The 24,134-nt window shown below is 43.5% G+C and overlaps 1 protein-coding gene across 3 annotated transcripts; it reads right to left on the bottom strand.

Annotated features, from left to right (window-relative positions):
- Nucleotides 1-814: 814 nt before the first annotated feature.
- Nucleotides 815-21,248, bottom strand: tamm41 (TAM41 mitochondrial translocator assembly and maintenance homolog). Of its 3 annotated transcripts, none has more exons than XM_055648232.1 (8): nucleotides 20,976-21,248; nucleotides 17,995-18,177; nucleotides 12,561-12,653; nucleotides 7,775-7,925; nucleotides 6,622-6,767; nucleotides 6,348-6,513; nucleotides 2,577-2,639; nucleotides 815-2,449 (listed from the first exon to the last, which is right to left on the bottom strand). In XM_055648232.1, the coding sequence occupies exons 1-8, from the start codon at nucleotides 21,111-21,113 to the stop codon at nucleotides 2,361-2,363; spliced, it is 1,029 nt and encodes a 342-aa protein (XP_055504207.1). In that variant the 5' UTR covers nucleotides 21,114-21,248; the 3' UTR covers nucleotides 815-2,360. The 3 variants fall into 3 exon arrangements, with proteins under 3 accessions (XP_055504207.1, XP_055504205.1, XP_055504206.1); XM_055648230.1 differs by lacking the exon at nucleotides 20,976-21,248 and adding an exon at nucleotides 20,274-20,462; XM_055648231.1 differs by lacking the exon at nucleotides 20,976-21,248 and adding an exon at nucleotides 19,257-19,401.
- Nucleotides 21,249-24,134: the final 2,886 nt, after the last annotated feature.

The raw sequence follows: 24,134 nt of genomic DNA, 5'->3' as shown, positions 1-24,134 counted from the left end.
CAGTAGGTTTATAATAGATGTCGGTCGATAGTCTCTCCCGTGATGGAAACGGTGAGATCCAGAAAGGGGAGGAAGATGTCGGAGATGGTCCAAGTAAATTTAAGTGCAGGATGGAAATGAGTAGTAATGACATCAGCGAGTTCTGCGTGAGTATAAGAGGTAGCACCGGTGCAGTCATCAATGTAACGGAGATAGAGTTCGATGATAGGGCCAGTGTAGGCCTGGGATTGTTCAACGTACCCTGGAGGCAGGCAATACTGGGGCCCCATGCGGGTGCCCATAGCTACGCCTTGGATTTGGAGGAAGTGGGATGAGTCGAAGAAGAAGTTGTTGAGAGTGAGGACCAGCTCCGCTAGGAGGAGGAGAATGTTAGTGGAGGGAAATTGAAAAGTTCTGAGGTTTAGGAAGAAAAAGAGGGCTTTGAGGCCTTGCTGTAGGGGGATGGAGGTGTAGTGACTGAACATCCATAATAAAGATGAGAGTGGGGGCTCGGAAATCATTAAAGAGACGAAGATGTGTGAAGTATCTTAGAGATTGGTCGAGAGGGATTGGACCAGGTGGGGATAGGATGGAGTCATGGTATGTGGAAATGATTTCAGTGGGACAGGAGCAGGCAGAAACAATGCGTCTGCCAGGGCAGATGTGTTGATGGATTTTGGGGAGGAGGTAAAACGGGCGTGCGGCGGGGCTGGGGAACGATTAAGGTTGGAGGCTGTGGAGGGCAGACAGTGGAAGTGATAAAATCAGAAATGGTCTCAGAGATGATGGCCTGATGCGTGATGGTGCTCAAGAGCTGGCGCCTGGCCTCAGCGCATTTCACACAATCATAATAATACTTTATTAGCCAAGTATGTTTTGCAACAAACGAGGAATTACATTTGCCAAGTCAGTCATACCAATAAAATGCAACGGAACACACAGAATACATTTTAACATAAACATCCACCACAGTGACTCCTCCACATTCCTCACTGTGATGGAAGGTAAAAAAAAGTTCAAATTTCTCCCCTTCAATGTTCTCCCGTGGTCAGGGGCTCGAGCCTTCCGTTGATGGGACGAACTTGACTCCCACAGCTGGCGGTCGGGCCCTCCGCATCGGGAGGATGTCAGCTCCCCCGCGCCGACGATCAAACTCCGTGTCGGAGCTGGTTGAGCTTCTGTGATGTTGGAGCTCCCGACTAACCTCTCACGAGACTGCGAGCCCTTGAAGGTAAGTCCGTAGGCCACGGTTGGAGCGATCCCAAACAAGGGATCGGCTCCGAAGTTAAGTCCACGTCCCGCTGTGGGGCACAAAGTCAGTCCGAGGAGGCCTCCTACTCCATCGATGGTAGGCTGCAGAGTGACCGGAGATGCGATCCGGAAAATAATCGCATCTCCGGCAAGGTAAGAAACTGAAAAAAAAATCCCCCTCCCCCATAAACCAAACCGGAGAACATTTACACAGACTTTTAACATACACTAAAGATTAAAACAAGACGAACCAACAGACAGACTGTTGGCTGTCTTGCTGCCTTGAATGTCTTGCATTTGGCAGCTGGTTTGAATGCAATGGGCCGAATGGCCATCTCCTGCACTGAAGAAAGTAAATAAGTTCAATGGGTAAATTCACCAAATGGTGCAGTGCCAATCATATAATAATAATAATAATAATAATAATAATAATAATAATACATTTTATTTATGGGCGCCTTTCAAGAGTCTCAAGGACACCTTACAAAAATTTAGCAGTTAGAGGAAAAACATGTAAGGGGAATGAAATAAATAGTAGAGACATGACTAGTACACAAAGTAAAGACAGAATTCAATATGAACAAGGACAGTAGCTTAATCTTCTCCGAACCATGTTGATTTAATACAGTGTTCAATTATTCAATGTTCCGTTAAATCAACATAGTTAAAAATGTTTTCCAAGTGATCTGAAAACAAATTTCACAAATAAACAAAATGTGCATGCCCACTGCAACATTGCAATGTTGGTAAATGAAATTCATTTACAGATGGTTAAATAACAATTATAGAACCTAAGTTTCCTATTGATGTATTTACCTTTATTCAGTTTGCATGATAACAAGATCCTAATAACCCACTGATCTCTAAATGCCTACTATTGCAACACTTGGATATTTACATTGATGTTCCGTTACATTTTAATGATGACCAATGCAAAGTATATATTGTAAATATGTATTCATAAAATTATTTGGGAATGAAAGGCATTGAGTTACTATTGACGATACTGAGTGGAAAAAGGGTTACTCTCCAGGCTTTACAAACAATGATTCTATAAATTATCCCAGGGACTTGTGAAAAAAGCCAAATAGCTGATAAGCTTCATAAAAAAAATGTAGTTTAAATTATAATTAGCAAACACTTTTGACAGCTTTTCTTCTCCAGCCCCTCCACATTTTATGCATCTTCTTCATGCTGTAGATAATTGATTTTTTCATACCTAAGTACATAAGAAACAAGACATGAAATGATGCCCAGAACTCAAATTAAACCGAATATTGTCAAGAGCGCTTTAACGGAATGTATTACATTATACAATTATTTAAGAGAGGGGGGGAATTTCTTACCAGCAGTAAGGATTCCTTTTGCACTTTGGGTTATACTTGAAGTTTTTACGATACCAGCTACACCTTGTAATTTGGGGAAAATAAACCAAACGTTAAAAATCTTATACTCATATTTATTTAAAATAATTCATGCTCTATGTCCAAATATATTTCTGGATAGTGTTATGTTTCACATTAATGAGTCTGCAATATTAGATTCAAGCAGAGAGTTGGAATTCAACCTTTGTTCAGAAAGAAACTTATTGCAGTTCGCATCAAGCTATTGATATTGCTGACTTTAGCCAGAAAATCACCTGTTTTTTTGCCCTAAGGTCTTGCTAAAAGTTTTTTTAAACAAAGCACCAACTTGCACTTATGTAAACACTGGATTGCTAAACTCCTATGGGAGTCAGATGTGGAGGAGCATGTTAAGTGCAGCAAAAATGGTTGATACTTTGGCAAAAGAATACCAAGAATGTATAAGGGCAAAATATAGGATTGTATCCATTTTTTATTTAAGGACAGGAATGATGCAACATTTTCATCCAGAATCAAATAAGAGACCATTTCAGTGCTTTAAAATTAGTACTACTGACTCCTGTCACACATAAAGCAAATCAAAAAACACAAAACTGCTGCAATATAACACAGATAAGGGATAAATGACAGTCAGACAGACTTGTGATACTCTCATTACTGAACAGAATAATGTCACGGTGTCTTGAGATAAAGGTTTGTGGTGTTGAGGGATTCCTTCACTCAAAGAGCTGTGAATCATTTAATTTATCTTCCTCAGAGGACAGTTGATGTTCAGTTAACAAGAATTTTCAATACATCAAATCAATAGATTTGTAGATATCAATGGGATCAGAAATATGGGTACAAGGTGGAGATTACATGGAAGGTCACCGAATGGCGTAGGGTGTACACCTGCTCTTATTTCTTATTCTTCTCAGTGAGTGCATCTACTTTCACATGAAATCTAATCCAAAGAAGCCTTGTTGAACAGGATGCATTGTTGATCAGAAGTAGCACCCACCAGAGGCATTAATTAATCAAAGAAATATAGTCTTTATCAAAGTCAGAGAATTCTAATGTCAAACCATTTTACCACACGATAATCAGATATTAAGAGTGATCGTAGTTATGTTTTTATATGCCTACATGGTAAATGAATTCCTAAACTGTCTCAAATTTAATGAGAGTGAAATCAGATCTAATTTCCATTATCAGTCTCATCGACTGCAAATAACAGACAAAAGTAGCCCGAATTGGCATGCCACGCAAAACGTTATATACATTCAACTATACATTTGCCATGTACTATGCCATGTACTAGCCATGGCAAATGCTATTTTTGCCATTATTTTTGCCATTATTCCCCGATTACAAAAATAATTAACAAATATAGGAGCTTAATTAGAAAAATATGAGAGTTTAAATTCTTCTCTGGTATTAAAAAGAAATTGACTTGAGCATGCAATTAGTTTTGTGTAGGAAAGAACTGCAGATGCTGGTTTACACCACAGACACAAAATTGCGGAGTAACTCAGCAGGACAGGCAGCATCTCTGGGTGACGTTCTGGATCGAGACCCTTCTTCAGACTCCAAATTAGTTTTGCTGTTTATCTTGAAGAGATTGCTGGAGGCCATCAAAATAAAAAACGTCTTTTCTTTTCAAATTTACCTTAGATGTGGAACCAGGAAAAAAAAAAATCCTAGTCTCCTCAGCACTGCCGACATTCCCAGCCAACCATATGCCCCTTCTCTTCTTCCACAACACACCCAAGGATTGTTCTAACATTACTACTGATCCAAGTTACTGAGCAAGTATCACACACATCTATAGAAGCTTTTGAGCTCCTGAATCTTCAACTTCCCATGTTGCCTTGAAAGTATGTGACATTTCCTGTCAAAGTTAATGCCTGCCATCCTTGAAGGCATCTGGCTTATTCACTCTTATTAAATTAAATCAGGATGTCAATAATCTGAATACCATTTTACAGTGAAACTAGGATGATTTATAGTAATGTTCAATAATCCAGGCAATAGTGATCATTTTGAAAATGTAGTTATAGTACTTTCTTTAATTATCACAGACTTTTATGATTTACTAGATCAAGTGGGACCCGTTGAGTCCCATCCTCTCAATGCGCAGGGGGTGGGGGCGGCCTGCAGTCACATACACACTAACCCCGCCCACCCCCGCCTCACACACACACACACATTAGCCACCCACCCCCCCACACACACACTAACCACCCCCCTTGATATTATATTATTATTAATTCTCTCCGTTTACCCCATCCCCACCCTATCAACACGCACCCAGCCCCCAACACGCAGGCGTGTCTAGAGAGGGAGAGGGAGGGGGGGGAGGGGGGGGGGTAGAGAGAGAGAGGGCAGAGAGAGAGGGGCAGAGATAGAGAGAGAGGGGGGAGACAGAGAGAGAGGGGCAGAGAGAGAGAGAGGGGCAGAGATCGGGGGGGAGAGAGCCCGGAGGTAGAGAACCCGGTGGGGGGGGGGAGGGAGCCCGGGGGGGGGGAGGGAGCCCGGGGGGGGTCAGAGATCCCAGGGGCTGGAAAACCCGGGGGGGTGAGAAAACATTACAGCAGAATAGGTCAGTTCAGTTTACCCCATGACATTCAGTCAGGGCAAAACTGGAGTGAACAAAGCAGTTTCTAAAGCGATTGCAACAAATGACACTCCAACTACAGCACAACCTGGCACCATGTTTTTGGAACAAGTCTTGGGGATGATTTACTTTTGGACATTGTCAGCACTAATTTATAGAATGTGTGTCAATGGAATGAACAGTGAATTTATTATTTTTCAATCTTTCGGAGTCACAAACTGGAATTTATTATCGATGAAAAAAAAAGAGATTTTGAATATGGGGTCCGAAGGATTAAGAGAATTAATTAACGTACCTTAAAGATGAAAACATAATCAAACAATTGAATAGTGGAGGCCAGGGCTTAGACTCTCCCTGATTACTCTAGCAAATTTGGGACAAGATAGGGGCAAAAACTGAGAATTATATTCCACTATTTTGTTGTCGTTTTTGTAGATTGCCTTAATTTTAATGTCATATCTAATTCAGAGAAAAAAACATTTTTGTCTAATTTGCAACCTCATAGCTAGTTATTAGCCTATTCATCATATGTTATATTCTCCAAAATTAATTTTATTTCGGTCTGTCACTGCATTGGCAAAGAAAATGCATTAATTTTTGACCTGTACACCAGGTTTGCTGGGACTAGTAGTGCATTTACAGTGAGTAAAAGTTTATCATTCTAAATATCTATCCTATTAATCCAGGACAAGAGTAGGTAGGGTAGGAGAACTTGGTACTGTGTGGGGTCAGAAAACAAAATATTGAAGACAGGCCAAGAATTGAATATGTTGGTACCATCCATTTCACACAGAATGGTGGGTATATGGAGCGAGCTCCCAGAAGATGCTGTGGAGGCAGCTACAAAAGTCATTCAGACAGGTACATGGATAGGAAAAGTTTAGAGGGATATGGGCCGCTTGCAGGAAAGTGGGACTAGCTCAGATAGACATCTTGGTCAGCATGATACGTTTGGCTGAAGGGCCCGTTTCCATGCTATATATCTCTATGACTGTACAATAGGAACGATTGTTATCCTTCATGGACTGAATTCTAAATTGGAATATATACCACTCAAAAGCTAATTGTAAATGATCAAATAATTGCTGTAAGTTGCAATCTACTCACACGTATTGTGAATAATACATGAATTAAAATATCAGATAGATCACACTTACTTAGCTGTATTACCAATCCACAGTCTGGGTCTTGAGCTACTTGAAGTAGAATCTCTTCTACATCTCTATTTTTTCCTGGTTGATCTACCAAACGAGTAATTTCTTGTTGAAGAGTTCTGGGCAAAGCCATCAATAGATTCAATTGACCTTCTGGACTTTTATCGAGCTTAAAAAAGAATGAACACCATCAATTAGCAGAGGTCAAAATTAGAATTTAGATTAACTTATACATGTAATATTCCATCCGATCTACTTGCAAACATTGGCACCATACCTCTAATTTACCCAAATGCTGCTTATAGACCACTTGAGGGCACTCCTGTAAAATATGATTGTAGAGTCTTTGGAAATTTTCCATATTTGCACTGACAATATTCATTACTTTCGATCGGTCTTCTCCTATAATCATTCGGAAATCACCTGATTAAAAAGAAATGAACACCATCAATTAGCAGAGGTCAAAATTAGAACTCTCCAATTTAAAGCTTGACAAAACTTAGGTTCTCTCTCAAAGGCTCTACCAAGACATTCCTAGACACATGGAACCCTTTCCTGGAACTTGTTAACTCTCTTAACTTGTCCCCGGATTCGGAAGAGGACCGAGTGCTTTCCATCACTGTCCTGCTTTACTGCAGCTGCTCCCCCCTTAGCCCCCCCCCCCCCCCTCCCCACACTTATTTATTTAATTACCTACTTATTTACTGTTATTAGTGACTTTTTTTTTCTTTTTTTCCCCAGTACATTTTGTTTTGTTTATCTCTACGTATTTGTGTGGATGTGTACGTATGTGAGTGCTGTTTGTCCCCATTTGGTTCCGACCTGATTCGAGTGGGTTGAAGGTGGGTAAGGGTAAGGGCCGCTTACATACTGTTGCACTATTATGCCTTGAGTGTCACTGTCTGTTATCATTGTATGTATGCAAATTGATGTGAAATTCAAATAAAAAGATTTCAAAAAAAAAATTAAAAAAATGAACCGTCAGATGGCAAAAGGTTATACTGCAGTTTTAAATATTAAAATATAATTGCCATGTATAGTGATTGCAAATGGAAGGGAGCCATCGGGAGATGTGAATGAAAGTTTCATCAAGGGGAAGAAATTCAAAACTCTGAAAAAGATTAGATGAAGCAAAGAGTGAGGTAGATACAAGAACAAACTCATGATAGAGCAACAGTGTCAGAGGAATATGTACAGGCTGCAAGTTTGAATTAAAACAAGAGATTGCTGTAAATATTCAGCAGGTCGGGCAGCGTCATGGGACATTTCAATTCTGATGAAAGATCAAAGACTGCGAAACATCATCAAGGATCTCTCTTGATTATTCCCAATCTACCATATTCTAAATATATTTTTTGTTTTATTTGAGTACAGTAAGATAATGTGGGAACATGTCAGCTGCCATCTAGTTAAGTGAAATTGTCATATACCATAGTAAGACAGCCCAGCGATACGGACGTAGAGCTCCTCCTCAGTAAATGATTCTGGCAGCATGAGAAAGGCTGCCATCACTGCACTCTTCAGATTCTTAGCCAATGCAGCTTGCAATTTGCCATTTTCATCTTGGATCAAAATTTTCACCTGCAATTAAACACAGATTTCAGTAATGCCATGTTATGGCTTTCAGAATAGTCCAGCAGTATGGACCCACTGTTGATGAGTCAAGCCAGCTGCTTATTCATTTGACTACAGGGAATCGGAGTCGCGGGAACTGTTGATGCACGTGTGCATGAACATGATTGCAGAAAGTTGCATACAATACAAGAAAAAAATTGTTTTAGGATTTTAAAGAGTTTAGATACTTTATTTAATTTTTGACAAATATTTTTACTATCATTGCATAGTGTCAACCATATTCAATGATTCGTTGGAAAGAGTTTGTCGGAAGGCAGATACATATATAGCTGCTCTTCGACCTACGATAGGATAACGTTTCTATAAACCCATCTTAAATTGAAAATATCACAAGTTGAAAACGCGTTTAAAACATTTGCGATCACGTGACCAGAAGTGACCGTTTGCCGATTGTAAAGTCGAAATATCGTAAGTCGAAGCATCGTAAATCGGGGAGCATTTGTATTCGAACTGAAAGCTGGAATTTGTACCCACAGCTCAATTAGTATGGTTCCAGTGTTCAGTTTGATGTGCTCAGAATAACTTTCCATCTTTTTGCTTAATGATTAGTTATTCTTGAAAGGTTTGTGATTATTACACAAAATGTATTTGAAAATACACAAATTGCAAAAGCTGGAAAGCTGAAACAAAAATAGAGAATGTTAAGAGAACACAGAGTATGTCAGGCAATATCTGTATAAAGAGATATGGATTTAACATTTCAGGCCAATGATGCTTCATCAGAACTGAGAAAACAAGATGTCCTCATGTAGCAGCCAAAATGTGTAGGAAAGTACTGCAGATGCTGGTTTAAACCAAAGATAGATACAAAATGCTGGACACAGGAGCATCTCTGGAGAGAAGAGAGGGGTGACGTTTCGGATCTGAAGAAGGGTCTCAACCCGAAACCCTTCACTCCAGCGATGCTGCCTGTCCCGCTGAGTTACTCCAACATTTTGTGTCTATCTTTGGCTTTATGTTGCAGTCAGGGTGGGAATGAGCATAGGATGAATCATGAGACTGGAGTTGTCCAGGTAATTCCAATGTTCAAAAAGCCATTTAGTTAAACCAGCAAGTCTTTGGACCATGAGAGGAAACTAGAGCACTTGGAGAAAGCTCACCGCGGCCACAGGGAGAACATACAAACTTCATATAGACAGCACCCATAGTCAGGATTGAACCCAGGTCTCGGGTGCTGTAAGGCAGCAACTCTACCGCTGCACCACTGTGCCGCCCTGTGAAATTAGTTTTTGCTGAATCTGGAAACCAAAATGAGAATGCTGGAAATACCTAACAGATTAGTCAGTATCCGTGTGGAAATAATATCCAAGGCTAGATATTCTTTATTTATTGGAGCATAGGAGGGGGTTAGGGTAAATGCACAGAATCTACTTTTTCTAGATGAGGGAAATCAAGAACTAGAGGGCTTGCGTTTAAGGTGAGAAGAGAGAGAATTACCAGGAACCTGAAGGGTAACATTTTCACAGAGAATGTGGTAACTATATGGACGGAGCTGCCAACGGAAATAGTTCAAACAGGTACAATAACAACATTTAAAAGACATTTGGCCAGATCCTTAGATAGGAGAGGTTTAGAGGGATATTAGACCAAGTGGGATCCGTTGGGTCCCTGTCACACGGGAGGCCTGGTCGCTCAACACTACCCGTTCCCCCAACGCAATATTCGACCACTCACCCATAGCCCCCACGGGAGGCCTGGTCCACCAACACAACCAGTTCCCCAAGGCAATATTCCATCACTCACCCATAGTCCCTGACTGCGCATGGAAGGCTCATTTCCCCTTATTCACCCTCACTGTTTTTAGTTAGTAAAAAAAAAATCCAATTGCACTTGCTGCCAGGACTCAGTGTCCTGCGATTTGCAACATTGTAACGAGCAGGGCCAACAATTGGATTTGGATTTTTTACAGTGAGAAGTTAAGTGAAAAGTGAAATGTGTAAACTTTTAAATGTAAATAACGTAAAATATACCATCAATCTGAACGAAACTTGATACAACACACCACAGGACAATGGTGAGTAAGGTGGTCCAAATTTTATAGCGCTATTGTGTACCGTTTTGGCGTAATTCAGGGCATGACTAACAGACAGGCACACAAACAGACAGACAGACAGACAGATACGCAGACAGACAGACTCACAAACAAACAAGATGAGAGCTTTAATTATCTATAGATAGAATAGATAGATAGACCAAATGTGGTCAAATGAGGCATCTTGGTTGACATGGACGATTACTATATTGTGGACCTACTTAAAAAGCATGAAGCATTGACTTGCATGTATCAGCCTTTCATTCATGTATACATAGTCATAGAAAGACACAAGATGGAAACTGACCCTTCGTTCATTGAGTTTGCATCTACACTAATCCTATGTTAATCCCACCTTTTATTTTCTCATTCAAATCCCTCTCCGCACCACCACTAGATTTAACCACTCACCGACACACTATGGGAGATTCACGGTAACCAATTAACCTACCAGCCTGCAGGTCTCTAGGATAGGAAAACCTATGTGTGAGGAAACTGGAGCCCTGGAGGAAACCTATGTGGTTACAGAGAGAACATGCAAATTCCACACAGACAGCACCCAAAGTTAGGATCAGACGTGTGCTCTTCCGATCTCACATCATCATAGGGAGAACATGCAAATTCCACACAGACAGCACCCAAAGTTAGGATTGAGCCTGGGTTTTGAGCTATGTGAAACAGCAGGTCGACTTTTTAGCTGTGCCACATTCTGCTTGGTGTAAGTCGAGGTCCCTGCACTCACCTTACATATTTTGTGGGTTATTATCCTGATAATCAATCAGTTTTCATTAGAGTAAAGTCAACCTCACAACATGCAGGGAAAACAAAAGCCCGTTGGCTCTCCTATAGCCATGCTGACCAAAATGCTCAACCAAGATTTTAGTTGGCAACTTGCCCCCATCCTAGTAATATCCTATATCCAGCTCCAAACCTTTCCCATGTCACTTCAAAATGACTTTTTAATGCTTAAGGAAAGTTGCACCTTCTTCACCACCCTGTCTCTACCACTTCTGCTTGTCTCATGTATTTTAACAGCACCACCTTCTGTGTCATAGAAACATAACTTTCGGCCCTTCGAGCCTGCACCGCCATTCAATATGATCATGGCTGATCATCCAACTCAGTATCCCGTACCTGCCTTCTCTCCATACCCCCTGATCCCCTTAGCCACAAGGGCCACATCTAACTCCTCTTAAATAAGCATTAGTACCATGACCTACTATTTTGTATTTGTCTCATAGTATAGGAGGGGCCCTTCGAGCATGCACAGCCATTCAATATGTCCCAACTTTTAAGTGGCCTCAACTACCCTCTGTGGCAGAGAGTTCCAGAGATTCACCACTCTCTGCGTGAAAAAAAGTTTCTTCTTTAAGCTGTGACCCCTTGTCCTGGACTTCCGTAACATCCAATCTTCCTGCATCTAGCCTGTCCAACCCCTTAAGAATTTGTGTGTCTATAAGATCCCCCCTATCTTCTAAATTCTAGGAGTAAAACCAAGTTATGTGGCTGTTCCCACCCGTTCTGCATCCCTCTATGGCAATAATGTCCTTCCTCAGATTTGGAGACCAAAACTCATGGTTTTCATTATCTCAGTAGTAAAGTCAAATCCTCATGAAAGCCATACACTGCAGGGAAAACAAAACCTGATCCTGCCTTCATCACCAGACCCCAGGTCTCGCTTTTAGCTGAACCATTTAGATAATTCACTGCCTAAAATGATTTTTTTCACTTATACTGTATACTTTGACCACCCAGTATTTCCTAGGGTGGTCTCCTAGCCCTCCTCAGGTTAAACCTACCAGCTTAGTGTCATCCGCCCAACTAATATATTGCCGCATAAATATTTTTATTGTAAATGTGGGGTCCAGTTAAAGAGCATTCTTCATAGGCAGAGCAATGAGAAATGTAGTCCACTAATGTTTTGTACAGCTTAAAATGACATCCAAATTTCTGTACTTCTGCCCATGAAGGAAAGTGTGCAGATGCCTTCTTCACCACCCTGTCTACCTACATGTACACTTTGCTGGAACTTTGTATACTAATTCTTGCACCTTGTGAAAGCCTTCTGGAAGTCTATACACCACTTCCACTGGTTTCCCCTATCAGTGTACTAGACAAAAAACATAAGATTCGTCAGATTGGGTAAATTGCTGATTTGTCCAGTGATTTTTCACCACTTTCCAGATTGCTGCTACCATAACCCTAGCAGTTTCCCCACTACGATGTTAGTATTCTGTCTCAATTTTCATAATGATCTTCAAAAAGTACTTTGCTAACCCCATTAGTTTCAACCATTGATCTTCAAATGTTACAATGTTCATTGTGTTCATTGGGGTTCAATACAATCTGCTGATGATCCCTTTTAGCTTGATGATTACAGAATGATAAGATAAAAGAATGGGCAAAGCTAAAACAAAGAACCAAAATATATAGTGACAAAAAGCCTCCCCCAATTAAATACCCTCGTCCTTTGCAGCTTCCATGGTGTTTCAACACAATAAGCATTCCAACTAGATTCTGTATCAAAACTAAAACTGTCATGAACTTACAGGTTTGTGCAGTCTTCCAGCAATGTATAAATTTTTCCAATGAAGAAGGTCTTCAATCAGAGTCCCCGTACTGATAACACCATATTTGATTATCTGGGGAGGAAGAAGTAGTAGAAAATAATACCAGTAGGTTATGACGACTGATTTTGTATTAGTTCCCTCTGCTATGTTAGCTTCTTATAGAGTCATATAGTGTGGAAATAGGCCCTTTTGCCCAATTTGCCCAATTTGCCCAAGCCAATTAACATGTCCCATCTACACTAGCTCCACTTGGCTGCTTCTTAAATATTGAGATAGTCAATTACCTCCTCCGGCAGTTTGTTCGATACTCCCATCACCCATTTGTGTGAAAAGGTTACCCCTCAGATTCCTGTAAAATCATTCCCCTTCAACTTAAACCTATGCCCTCTGGTCCTCGATTTTCCTACTCTGGGCAAGGGGCTCTGTACGTCTACCCGATCTATTCCTCTGATGATATTATATACCACCACAAGATCACCCCTCATCCTCCTGCACTCTGGGGAATAGAGCCCAGCCTGCTCATCCTCTCCCCATAGCTCAGACCCTTATTTCCTGGCAACATCCTTGTAAATTGTCCCTGCACCCTTTCCAACTTAACAAGATCCCTCTGTACATCATATACTTTATACTTTGACAGCCTTCTTCACAGTCCACAACCTCAACAATCTTGGTGTCATTGTCATTTAGATATATCACAAACAGCAGTGGTCCCAGCACAGATCCCTACAGAACTAGTCCAGCCTGAATGTGTTCAATGCTATGTTAAAAAGCTGACATGCCATGGCTACAATTTCTTGTATTTACATGAAATAGATTTTGCTGTGACAATTTCGAATGCAAAGATAAATTCCAATTCAGCATCTGAAATAAATTATATTTAATGACATAACATTTGTGTCCTTTCTGCGATCAATTATCAGTTTTATAACGTATAAATTATTTAATTTAAAATAGCTGGACCTAATAGTTTTGTAATTTTACGAGTGGAACTAGTTTTCAATCTCGAAATGGATATTCTAAAATAAATGTACAGTCTAATTATAATAGCAGTGTTGATCCACAGCAAGCTCATAAAAAGACAAACTTCCACTGACACACATTTCACAATCTCAGAATGTCTTTAAATTGCTTTACAGTCAGTCAACACAGCTATTTTGAAATGCAGGAATATGACAGCCAATTTGCGCAAAAGATTCACACTCTTAAGTGATAATCAAAAAGCAATTTGTTCCATTAACAATGAATGAGGAATATGTATCGGCCAGGATATAAAATATCAGAAAATTTATCACACAAAATGTAAATGGCTGTTATGTCTTTGCCGATCGAGAAAGAGGTACTCTGCCTAATGCCACGTTCCATCACTTGATTAGCAGCACTGCAGAATGCATCCTTCACAGCTCTTCAGGCATCAAATGTGATAAAGATATTTCACTCTAACCCTGCTCCCTTTCAGGTAGCGAGTTTCATAAATCTATCACAAATACTTCTACAGAACCTTCACTGCTCTTAGTCGTAGAGTCATAGAAACATGGAAACAGGCCCTTCGGCCCAACTTGCCCAACATGTCCCAGCTACACTAGTCCCACCTGCCCATGTTTGGACCATATCCCCTGAAACCTGTTCTTTCCATGTACCTGTTTAACTGTTTCTTAAACGTTGGGATAGTCCCTGCCTCACCAACCTCCTTTGGCAGCTTGTTCCAGACACCCACCACCGTTTGTATGAAAAAGTTACCCCTCAGATTCCTATTCTTCCACATGGAATCCTTATTATTACCTGAGGAAGCAGACAATGCTGCTGCCTGGAAGGTGGAAGGTTGCTTTCCAGGCTTGGCCTTCATCAGAGTATTGAACATAGTAGTTGGGAGGTCATTTTGCAGTTGTATAAGACATCGTTGAGGCCGCATTTTGAGTATTGGGTTCAGTTTTGGGCACCATGTTGTAGGAGAGATGTTGTCAAGCTGGGAAGGGTGTGGAGAAGATTTACGAGGATGTTGCCAGGACTGAAGGGCCTGAGCTGCAGTGAGAGGTTGAGCAGGTTAGGACTCTTTTCTTTGGAGCACAGAAAAATGAGGGGTGGTCCTACATAGGTGTCCAAAATCATGAAAGGCACAGATCAGGAAGACGCATGGAGTCTCTTTCCAGAGTAGAGTAATCAAGAACCAGAGGGCATAGGTTTCAGGTGAGGGGGGAAAGATTCATTACGAATCTGGGGGGTAACTTTTTCATACAAAGGATGGTGGTTGTATGGAACGAGCTGCCGGAGGAGGCAGTTGAGTCAGGTACTATGGCGACATTTAAGACACATTTAAACCCTGTCCCACTGTACGAGTTAATTCAAGAGTTCTCCCGAGTTTGCCCTGATTCGAACTTGGAGATTTACGGTAATGGCCGCTCACAGGTACTCGGGGCTCTCGTGGACATTTTTCAACATGATGAAAAATCTTCACGAGTCTTCCCGAGCTTACCGCATTTCACGAGTACCTGCCGTTAGCGTTACGAGCCACTAAGAGACGTCCCCGAGCTCCGACGTACCCGCTGCGTTCATTCAACGTGCTAGTCAAATGCAGGCAGGTGGGACCAGTGTGGATTGGACATGCTGGCCGGTGTGGGCAAGTTGGGGTGAAGGGCCTGTTTCCACACTGTAAGGTTCTATGACATTTTAAAGTCCTATTCACAAGAAGGAACAACAACACAGCAATCCTTAACTATTGCACTGTAATGTCAATCTAGATTTTTGTGCTCAAGTCTTGAAGTGGGAACTAACCCACAACAATCTATACCAGGTATATCAACAACTAGCCACTCCAAAGCCGATAGATACCAAATAAGAATGACAATCTTTCTGTTTTAATTGTATTTGTTAATTATCTATTAATGATGTGTTAGATATTTTAATGTGGAAGTAATTATAATTGGTATCCTGCATTATACTATTTTAAGCAATGTACAGGTGCACAACCTTTTATCCGACGATCCAAATAACGAAAACCTCCGAATAGCGACATTTTTTCGGTCCTTGAAGAAAGGTCCTTGAAAACGTTCACCGAGGGCGGCCCGCAGATGTGACAGCGGAACCTCCGGTCGGTCCTCGAAGAAAGGGGAACTAAATCCCCATTCATAAAAGAGAAGATGAAGGTATATTGCGCGGGAGGGTTAATAATTGACAATATGCTGCTACCTGCCAGCTGAGTTAAAAAAGTTCCCACGGTAGACACGATACACAGTGTATCGTGAGTCTTGCGTGGGAACTTTTTAACAGCGTGCAGGCAGCAGTAGATTGTCGCTCCCTTCAGTTTCACCCCACCTACACCCCTCTGCTTCCCGGCCATGTGTGTGACCCCTTCCCTCCCCTCTCCAGCTCCCCGCTCATTGCACCGGCGCGGGGGCTTTGTACTGTCTTCACGTCGCGATGCTAGCAGCACAGTGCCAGTCACCGGAGACGTCAGGACCAACGGAACACCGACCCCCAGGCCCACTGCAAGCACGGAGATCCCAGAGACCCACAGCCAGCAGCAGCCCAGCCCCGTTCCAACTCCAGAAGAACACGCTCCCCGTATGGGCAGAAGCTGATGGTGTGCAAGAATAACGTCTTGTTCTTGGGGTGGCGCAGCTCGGGCTGTGGGCGAACTGCCACTTGTCGCCATAGCGGCCCATCGGGGAGCGGATTCCTCTGGAGTTGGAGGGGGAAGGGGGTATTGTGCTGTTTGATCGCCCCCTACTATTCCAGGGACAGGGAGACAGGACGTTCACCGAGGGCGGCCCGCAGAGGTGACAGCGGAACCTCCGGTCGGTCCTCGAAGAAAGGGGAACTAAATCCCCATCCATAAAAGAGAAGATGAGGGTATATTGCGCGGGAGGGTTAATAATTGACAATATGCTGCTACCTGCCAGCCGAGTTAAAAAAGTTCCCACGGTAGACACGATACACAGTGTAGGCAGCAGCAGATTGTCGCTCCCTTCAGTTTCACCCCACCTACACCCCTCTGCTCCCCGGCCATGTGTGTGACCCCTTCCCTCCCCTCTCCAGCTCCCCGCTCATTGCACCGGCGTGGGGGCTTTGTACTGTCTTCAAGTCGGCGATGGCTGCAGGTCAGTGCAGTCACCGGAGACGTCAGGACCAATTGAACGTCGACCACCAGGCCCACCGCAAGCACGGAGAACCCAGAGACCCACAGCCAACAGCAGCCCAGCCCAGCCCAGCCCCGCTCCAACTACAGAGGAACCTGGGTTGCGGATGACGGGGCGCAGCTCGGGGCGTCGTAGGGGCCCATCGGGGAGCGGGTTCCTGTTGGTCCTGACGTCTCCGGACACCTGCTATCCTCCGGGAACTGTACCGCCCTTGCAGGAGAGTGGGGTTGTTTGCAGTTGCAGAGGGAGGGGGCAAGGGCGGTACAGTTCCCAGTCTCAGCTCCAGTCCAGGGGGGTGGCCGGAGACGTCAGGCCCAACGGGACAGCGACCCCCAGGCCCACTGCAAGCACGGAGATCCCAGAGACCCACAGCCAGCAGCAACTGCAGCCCAGCCCCGCTCCAACTCCAGAGGAACACGTAGGGGCAGAAGCTGATGGTGTGCAAGGTGTTCTTGGGGTGGCGCAGCTCGGGCTGTGGGCAAACTGCCACTTGTCGCCGTAGCGGCCCATCGGGGAGCGGATTCCTCTGGAGTTGGAGGGGGAGGGGGGTATTGTGCTGTTTGATCGCCCCCTGCTATCCCAGGGACAGGGAGACACAGCGGCTTTTTAGACTGGTGGGCAATCACTTCCAAAGTTCTGCCCACACAGTCAGTACACCTCTCCTACACTGCATTTCATACAAACATTTATTCTGCAAGAAAAAACGACATTGAAGACTCAAACTCGCGACCGAGTAACTGCCTGGATCAAGGCGCAAACTCGCGACCTTGCGGATATGAGCCGAACACTCTACCACTGAGCCAGCCATTAAAATCTACGCTAAAAAATTTCCATTCCGAAGACCGACAAATTCTGAATTACGAAAAGTGTCTGGTCCCAAGGCTTTCGGATAAAAGGTTGTGCACCTGTATTAAAAAGGTAGAAATATCTGATTTAGAACTAACAACATTTTTCAGCAAATGAAAACGGAAATAAGCAAAATGAAAGTTAATGTTTTCTCCTGGGATGTTAGGATACAATATATCTTTGATTGGACTTTACTGGCTTTACCTTGCACTAAACGTTATTCCCTTATCATGTATCTGTACACTGTGAATGGGTTGGTTGTCATCATGTATTGTCTTTCCGCTGACTGGTTAGCATGCTACAAAAGCTTTTCACTGTACCTCGGTACACGTGGCAATAAACTAAACTGAAACTGGCACAATGGAATATAAACAGATGAAGATCACTTCTTACATTTTGCATACAATACAACATTCCATGTTAAGCTTACTTACCCTCTCATCACATGGTACTAATGTATTGTAATATATTCCAGCTCCATAATTATTCTGTATTTTACTGACGTGCTTTGGTCCAAAAAATCGCAAGAAAGAATAATGCTGTGGATTTTTCATAATATTCATTGTGTGCCAGGTCACGGGATCATCAACGGCAAAGACAAAATCCAGCACATTATTCTAAAAGTGAGAAAGGCGACAACATTGTTAGGAAACAAATACATCTGAGATGTGACAATTTCAATTATTTTATTTATAATTAAGCAACAATGCCAATGCCAAGGCTCTGTGGGGGAGGGCAACAGTCTAAGGTATTTCTGCTGCTGGACATTGGTGGGCAGTGTGTGGTGGAGATGCCCCGAAAAATAAGTGAAGGTTTCATGCCAGGGGGCCACACGGGTGGCAAAGATGTCGGGTAAAATTGTGCAACTTGTGTAAACACTATGCAACGACGCATTCAATGTACGTATACTCTCCGAGAATGTTGGGAGAAATTTTTGCACATTACCCGTTTTGTATATATTTTTTTACACTGAATAAAGTTTACTTTGAATTTAAAAAAAGAATGCAAGAAAATATATGTTGGTCTCTCAAAAGAGCAGAGGAAACTCTGGTAATGCACAGGACAACCTGGTGACAATCCATAATTAATTTATGTATACTGCGACAGGAACAAAATAGACAATGGAATAGGACGTAGGACATAGGGTCATGAAGATATTTAATAAAAATACTTGTGGGCAAGAAAATGGATCTAATTTCCCTCACCAGAATTTTTCTGACATTTTTCCACCTCAACATGTCCCTTGTTTAACACTTGCAAACTCAACTGCATCTAAACATCTCAAATTTAGTTAAAGATTTGGATAATCGAAGGTAGACAAAAATGCTGCAGAAACTCAGCGGGTGAGGCAGCGTCTCCTTCGCTCCATATATGCTGCCTCACCCGCTGAGTTTCTCCAGCATTTTTGTCTTCTTCGCTCCATAGATGCTGCCTCATCCGCTGAGTTTCTCCAGCATTTTTGTCTACCTTCAAATTTAGTTCATATTTGTTTTCATAGATATTGCAATTGGACATATCCCATACATGGATTTAATCACTGTTAAACTGAAATAAGAACTTCCCTAAATTAGTTATTACAACTGTGGTATTTTACAAGGGCAATCAACAAGACCTCAACAAGAAACATCAACAAGACCTCAAATCTACCTCTGGACTGTAAAATATTACGCATAAATATTAGTAAGCAATAACATACCCTCAGAAGTCCCAATTCTCTGCACTTCAGTTAAAAATAACTGCTTCAGTTCACGTGACTGCTGAAATCTTGAACAGAAAACAAACTGTTGGAGGGACTCTGGGTCAGACAGCATCTCTCATTGTTTTTCACCTCAGTATTGTACAGTCACGTTCAGTGTTGTACATTCTTCTTTCAGGTGAGTCCTTCGTCTCTGATGCTCCAGAAAAAAAGCAATCCAAGTTGTCCAACCTCTTCTTCTTCTTCTATGTAGTGTTTTTTGGCGGTTGGCAAACAACTTTTTTGGTGCATTACCGCCACCAACTGGCACGGAGTGTGGATCAAACAACACCATTACATATACTAATAACCTATATCCTTCTGAACAAATTGGTTACCCTAAGAAAAAGCACCAGGATTTGATAGCACTTATATGAACTCCCTTGCAAAATATCTACCAAATCAAATTGTACTCTTTCTTTTCTGAACTGCTCACTCATCCGTCCTCTCTCCTCCTCATACCTCTCACAATGTACAATGACAACCTCTAACTAACATATTCCAATTCTGACAGCATCCTGATGAACACCTGTTGCACTGCCTCCAAATCCTCCACAACTGCACAATAGTACTCCAAAGATAGACACAAAATGCAGGAGTAACTCAGCAGGACAGGCAACATCTCCAAATAGAAGGAATGGGTGACATTTCGGATCCAGCCCTTCTTCAGAGAAGGTGTAGATAGACACAAAGGCTGGAGGGGATGGTGCAATCGAAAGAGGAAGGTGAGGAATGAAATGTAGAAACAGTTGGATGGATGGATGGAAATGGGGGATAGGAAATAAGGAAACTGATTGGTGATGAACAGGGGAGGAGGAGGGGAAAGGAACTGGACGACAGGTGGTGCTAGGGGAGTGGAAAGAAAGGTGGGCTTGTAAGGACTTGGGTAGATTCAAGGTGGGGTGGGGGGGTTACTTGAGAATTGAATGCGTTGTAGTCCTCCCGAGTGGAATACAAGGTACGTTTATTCCAGTTTACCTGTGTCCTCACTTTGGCAATGGAGGAGTTAGTTCTAAGAGACGTCAATATGGGCACAACATGCTGGAGTAAATCAGCGGGACAGGCAGCATCTCTGGAGAGAACGGGTGACGTGTTGGGTCGGGACCCTTCTGCAGACTGAGAGCCAGGTGTAGCACCGAGATATAGAAACATAGAAATTAAGTGCAGGAGTAGGCCATTCGGCCCTTCGAGCTTGCACCGCCATTCAATATGATCATGGCTGATCATCCAACTCAGTATCCCGTACCTGCCTTCTCTCCATACCCTCTGATCCCCTTGGCCACAAGGGCCACATCTAACTCCCTCTTAAATATAGCCAATGAACTGGCCTCAACCACCCTCTGTGGCAGAGAGTTCCAGAGATTCACCACTCTCTGTGTGAAAAAAGTTCTCCTCATCTCAGTTTTAAAGGATTTCCCCCTTATCCTTAAGCTGTGACCCCTTGTCCTGGACTTCCCCAACATATGGAAGGGTAAGGTGTGAAAACGAGACATCAAAGGGGCAGATGTAGAATAGATCATTGTTAGCTGGTGGGAAGTTTAGAACGAAGCAAACTGAGATAACATTTAAATTTAATCAAGAGGGCAGGATTACTGGTTCGACTCCCTCCTCCATCCCACCCACATCCCCCCCACATCCCTCCTCCTCACCCCCTCCTCCTCCTCCTCACCCCCTCCTCACCCCGGGTCCGGGTCCGGGCCGCCCAGCCTGTGGGAACAGTCCCGAGCCGTAGGCGAAGGCCAGGCTCAGGTCCCGCGGGAAGTGCGCCAGGATCCTCCGCACCAGCCCGCTGTGACTCGGCAACATGGGCAGCGGCATGGCGGCGGCGAGCGGCGAGCAGGCCCCGGACCCAGCCCCGGCCTCGAGTAGTGGAGGCTGCAGGGAGCGAGTCCGCGGTCTCACGGCGCCGGCCGCACACCGCCGCTGCTGCCCCTCCTGCCGGCGGGAGGAGCGCACTGCAGGGACCGGGTTGAAGGCTCAGTGTGTGTCAGCAGGTGTGAATGTGGAGGGTGATGGAGGTCCAGGTGTGAATGTGGAGGGTGATGGAGCTCCAGGTGTGGATGTGTAGATCCAGGTGTGAATGTGTAGATCCAGGTGTGAATGTGGAGATCCAGGTGTGAATGTGGAGATCCAGGTGTGAATGTGAACGGTGCTGGAGGTCCAGGTGGATACTGGAAGTTTAGTGTAGCACCAGGTGTGAATCTGAAGATAGATGCAAAATGCTGGAGTAACTCAATGGGACAGGCAGCATCTCTGGATAGAAGGAATGGGTGACATTTCGGGTCAAGACCCTTTGTGTCACCTTCCCCTAGCTAACAATGATCTATTCTACATTTTCCATGAACCTCATCTCCTTTGATTGTCATTTTCACACCTTACCCTACCATATGTCTAGAGTCACTCTCCCCTGACTCTCAGTCTTAAGAATGGTCTCGACCCTTAAAAAGGGTCTCGACCCATTCCAATTTATCCAGAGATGCTGCCTGTCCCGCTGAGTTACTCCTGCATTTTGTGTCTATCTTTGGTGTACTACTAGACTAGGTGGGACCCGTTGGGGTTGCGTTGGTCCCCCGCAACTCAACCCATTCCCCAACGCAACCCGTTCCCCCAAAGCAATGTTCCACCACTCTGGGGAGGGGGGGTGTGTGGGGATGGGGGTGGGGGAGGGGGGTTTAGCGTAGGGAAGGGGTGTGGGAGGGGGAGGGTGGAGGGGTCAGCCATGATTGAATGGCGGAGTAGACTTGATGGGCCAAATTGCCAAATTCTGCTCCTATCACTTATAAATACATGTATGTTAGCCTGTGCACTTGTTCCAACGTGAATGTGCCTGTGTCTCTGTATCCATGACACCACTAGAAATTGCTGATGCTGCACTCTTGAGCAAAACACAAAGTGCTGGAGAATTGCCATTTAGATAGTAATCTGCCTTCCTGTTTTTGCTACCAAAGTGGATAACCTCACATTTATCCATATTAAACTTCAGATGCATAGCAGATGAACAGGAAGGTAGATTACTATCCAAATGGCATCAAGTTGGGAACAGTGGAAGTACAATGGGATCTGGGGATCCTTGCTCATCAGTCTATGAAAGTAAGCTTGCAGGTACAGCAGGCAGTGAAGAAAGCAAATGGCATGTTGGCCTTTATAACAAGAGGAGTCGAGTGTAGGAGCAAATAGGTCCTTCTGCATTGTACAGAGCCCTTGTGAGACCACACCTGGAGTATTGTGTTCAGTTTTGGTCCCCTAATTTGAGGAAGGACATTCTTGCTATTGAGTGAGTGCAGCGTAGGTTTACAAGGTTAATTCCCGGGATGGCGGGACAGTCATATGCTGAGAGAATGGAGCGGTTGGGCTTGTACACTCTGTAGTTCAGAAGGTTGAGAGGGGATCTTATTGAAACAGATAAGATTGTTAAGGGTTTGGACACGCCAGAGGCAGGAAACATGTTCCCGGTGTTGGGGGAGTCCAGAACCAGGGGCCACAGTTTAAGAATAAGGGGTTTAAGCCATTAAGAATAAGCCATTTACAACAGAGACGAGGAAACACTTTTTCTCACAGAGAGTTGTGAGTCTGTGGAATTCTCTGCCTCGGAGGGTAGTGGAGGCCAGTTATCTGGATACTTTCAAGAGAGAGCTAGAAAGGGCTCTTAAAGATAGCGGAGTCGGGGGATATGGGGAGAAGGCAGGAACGAGGTACTGATTGGGGATGATCAGCCATGATCGCATTGAATGGCGGTGCTGGCTCGAAGTGCCGAATGGCCTACTCCTGCACCTATTGTCTATTGTCTGAATGGGTTAGGCAGCATCTGTGGAGGGAAGGGACAGAAGACATCTTGAATCAGGATCCTTGATTGATTGAAAGATACAGCGTAGGAACAAGCCCATCCACCCATGACCCATCGATTCCACACCGAACATCGATCACCTGCTCACTCTAGTTCCATACAATTTCCCATCTATTCCCAAAACACTTGAGGCAAATTACTGAGGCCAATTAACCTACAAATCCACATGTCTTTTGGGATGTGTGAGGAAACCCATGCGGTCACAGGGAGCATGTGTGAACTTCACACAGACACACCTGAGGTGTGGACCGAGCCTGGGTCTCTTGTACTGTGGGGCAGCAGCTCACCAGCTTTGTGTGAATGCCCCTGATCCTAAATGTCCTCTGTCTATTTCCCTCCACAGATGCTGCCTGACATGCTGAGTTTCTGCAGTACTTTGTTTTTTGCGATTGTGTGAATGTGTGCATGTCTATCTGTGCACATTCATCAGTATGACTGGGTTAGTGTATGTGACTGAATATCTGAGTATGCACATCTGTGCATGTTCATCTACCTGTTTGCATAGCTGCATAACAAGCACAGACTCGGCGACCGTTTCGCTGAACACCTTTGCTCAATCTGCCTAGGTCAACACGATCTCCCGGTTGCTAAACATTTTTCTTCCCCTCCCATTCCCATACTGACCTTTCTGCCCTGGGCCTCCTCTACTGCCAGAGTGAGGCCAAATGCAAATTGAATTGAATTGAATTTGAATTGAATTGAATTGAATAAAGTGTATTAGCCAAGTATGTATAAGTACAAGGAATGTGCCTTGGTGCTTTGCTCGCAAGTAACAACACAATATACAGTAGACAATTAAAAATAACACATCATAATTTACACATGTGAAGAATGAAATAAAATACCAGAGCAAAAGGAGGCTACAGACTTTTGGCTGTTGAGTAGAGCTACTGCTTGTGGAAAACATTGGAGGGACAGCACCTCATATTTCACTTGGGCAGCTTACAACCAGTGATATGAATATTAATTTCTCTTAATTTCAAGTAATCTTTGCT

This window comes from Leucoraja erinacea, chromosome 16 (genome assembly GCF_028641065.1).
Source record: "Leucoraja erinacea ecotype New England chromosome 16, Leri_hhj_1, whole genome shotgun sequence".
In the NCBI taxonomy this organism is placed as follows: domain Eukaryota; kingdom Metazoa; phylum Chordata; class Chondrichthyes; order Rajiformes; family Rajidae; genus Leucoraja; species Leucoraja erinaceus.
This window is presented reverse-complemented; position numbering and strand designations above follow the sequence as displayed.

Coding starts and splice junctions, on each gene's coding strand:
- tamm41 (XM_055648230.1), bottom strand. CDS start 20,447: ATGTTTCTATATCTCGGTGCTACACCTGGCTCTCAGTCTGCAGAAGGG. Junction 18,178..20,273: donor TTGCCAAAGTGAGGACACAG/GTAAACTGGAAT, acceptor TCTCACTTTTAG/AATAATGTGCTGGATTTTGT. Junction 2,450..2,576: donor AAAAGGAATCCTTACTGCTG/GTAAGAAATTCC, acceptor TTATGTACTTAG/GTATGAAAAAATCAATTATC.